Consider the following 2,805-nt stretch of genomic DNA (forward strand, 5'->3'; position numbering starts at 1 on the left):
AGCAGGAAAGAACACAAGTAAAATGCCACCAGAAGTTAGCAGTACTTGAGCTATTTCTAACATTCCTCTCAATAGTGAGAATTCCACCTGTGTCTCAACATATTGTCTGACTTTGGTACAGTAAAGAATATAAAATTAAGAGTAAACTTGCCTTTGCCTTTCTGATGTTGCCTCCAACACTGAATAACTGAAGATAAATAAGCTTCAGGATTTGCCTCTGTTCTCTTCTGCATCTCCCACCCCTTTACATGGTATTTTGACCTTAACTGGGGTATTAAATTTTTGAAGATGGGCAGAACCACTTTGAGTAGTTAATACCTCAAGACAGACAATGCAAAAAAGGGAATATATTTATTACAAGACTGATCAAATCTTGCAATATCTGTAGAGCACTGGATTAAACATTTGTCACAAACTTTGCTACTCTCCCAGTTCTCATTTCACGGTATCTTGTAATGCTGTTCCTGAAATTCTCCCTGTTCTGATATGATTGGACTAAGTGTTTCTCCAATAAGTTACCAACATCACCTCTCATCCTCAGTTGCTCAAATACTTTTTCAAATAGTTTTTTCACGACTGCATTCCGTCTCACACATCACTTAGGTCCCTCATTTCTCCTCAGAGTCAGTTGTGGGGTTAGTTTCACAATAAAATAGAATACCAAAAGTCCTGTCTTACTACCCTAGTTTTGCAGGGACTTTCTGATTCTTGGGGAAGGATTTAATGTTAAAACAGATATAGCTTACTGACGGGAAACTACTAAATGCTGGAATGTTCACTAGCCTCTTCAGTTTGGTCCTTCTGTTGTGCTTACTGCATGCTTGCTCTAGCCTAATGAATCGAAAAATAAGGCTTCAGCAGCCTTCAGATTAGGGTAGTTAGACCTTGGATTTAAAAAAAAAATACACTTTAAGTTGAGCTTTGTTGGTTTTGTTAAGTTGGCTCTTACGAGAGGCAACTCGGGTTTTAATAGCTTTTGATGCTAGTTTTTGTACTGAGTCACTAAAACCAAGAACACACTAACTGCCCTTTGACTGTGGGAGTTACATATAGCTAAAACACAGCTATACTCTGAAAATTCCTGTCTGGAGGCTGCAGTGAAAGTCACTTGTTAATTTTTAATGCACCGAAGCTCATTATTGATCAAGTCAGAGCCTAGCCTGTACCACATTGACTTAGTACAAGGGTAGAGTTGGAACAATGTGGGTAAGGTGGAAAGACCACTGGGCAGGCTGGATCTGCCCCTGCTGTGAAGCAAAGACAAGGTTTTCCAGTAGCTGAGAGCCTAATGCTCCATTTCCTTGTGGAACTGGATTATAGCACTGTTTAATTTCTGTCCTTCAGAAGAAACTCCATGTCTTTTCTCCTTATGTCGACTAAAATTCCCATAGGTGTTGGGAGGTGCATCCTAGAAATGACAGTGACATATATCCTTTTACCACAGTAATTTAAGAGCCTTGTTTTCAATTTTTCCTCAAAAAATGGAAAATAACTGTTGCTGAGTGCTCAGATGCATTTAATTTGATCACCTAAAGCCATAGATAGATAACAAAATGAGTAGCAGGGTTAAAAGATATAAGCTAAGCAGTAAAAGCTGAAAGATGCACTAATTCGGTACTTATTTTCTGATTTCTTAAGATAACGCGCTCCTGCTCCCCTTTCTTACAACCAAGAAGAAAGTACAGTTTGATGGAAGTGAAGAGAATGCTGTGCCTCCTGTTAACTCGGAAAAGTATCCGCTTTCTAGAGGGAAATGCTCGGATCTCAAAAAACGTCTAAATGCTGCAAATCTGCGGGCTCAAGTACTGTCCGAACTGGAAAAAAACTGCCAACTAAAGAGCAGACAAATCTCAGGCATGCGCTGAAACTGTAACATAGATATAAAATATATAACTTTTACAAGTTGATTGAATGTATAGGAGGATACTTGTGCCTCCCTCTGAAGGTGGAACCTACTGAAAATTTATTTTAACAGTTGTTACACAAACCCTTAGGCTGTGATAGGTAGTTCATGATAAAGGCATAGAGATTGCATTATGAAAACAGGTAGTTTTGATACCAAATCAAACCAAATGAATTAACCGGATAGTAAAGAAAAAATATTTTGGTCCATCTTGTGTTTACCATACATTACTCTTCTTATATAAAGATTTTTTTATCTCCGGGCTGAAATGCCCTAAAACACACGTTTGTAGAAAACAGCTGATTTTCAAAAATTTGTTTCCTTATTTGGTTGTGAATGTTATCTAAAGATGCATTTTTACTTAGAAAAAATATCTTATTTGAAACATCGATTTAATTTTATGTATTTGCTGATAGATAAGTATTTGTGTCATCAAACACTAGTTCTGCTCTAGCGAATTCTTAATCGCCCAGCAGGGCTTATCATATTTGGTTGCATAGAGGTTGCTATTTTCACCCCAAACTTTGCTTAGAATAATAAGAATATGACCGTTTTGTTTGCTAATCTGAAGCTCCCGCTATTCTGGTGGTCACTACCCAGCGCTAAGCGTGGTCGAAATGTCTGGCAGGTGTGTGCACAGCAGCTGTGGCACATGGATCAGTGCAGCTTGCTTTCTGCATCCTTTCACACCGAAGATTCTCACATGCATTTGGAAGGTGAATCCCTGCTTTCCCATCAGGTTTGTAAGAAAACATTCAGATTTTTTGGTTCTGTGCCTCAACCAGAAAATCTGCAATGAGGTTCTTCTGGACATCACGTGGATCTTTACTGTACAGCCCGAAACACTTCAAAGGGTAGGTGGTGTTAGCCTTATCTGGAGGAAAATATGTAGGATGCAAGAA

General features: G+C 38.6%; 1 protein-coding gene across 1 annotated transcript in view; it reads left to right on the forward strand.

The window, feature by feature from the left end:
* Positions 1–1,941, forward strand: part of NEK2 (NIMA-related kinase 2) — a gene marked incomplete at its 5' end in the record, with an annotated part of 7,552 nt that extends 5,611 nt beyond the window's left edge. Inside the window, one exon of the mRNA XM_010133627.1 lies at positions 1,639–1,941. Coding sequence (XP_010131929.1) covers positions 1,639–1,865 — 227 coding nt within the window. The remainder of the gene's footprint in view (positions 1–1,638) is intronic.
* Between the last annotated feature and the right edge of the window lie 864 nt (positions 1,942–2,805).

Source organism: Buceros rhinoceros, unplaced genomic scaffold (genome assembly GCF_000710305.1).
Source record: "Buceros rhinoceros silvestris isolate BGI_N320 unplaced genomic scaffold, ASM71030v1 scaffold3773, whole genome shotgun sequence".
Taxonomy (NCBI): Eukaryota; Metazoa; Chordata; class Aves; order Bucerotiformes; family Bucerotidae; genus Buceros; species Buceros rhinoceros.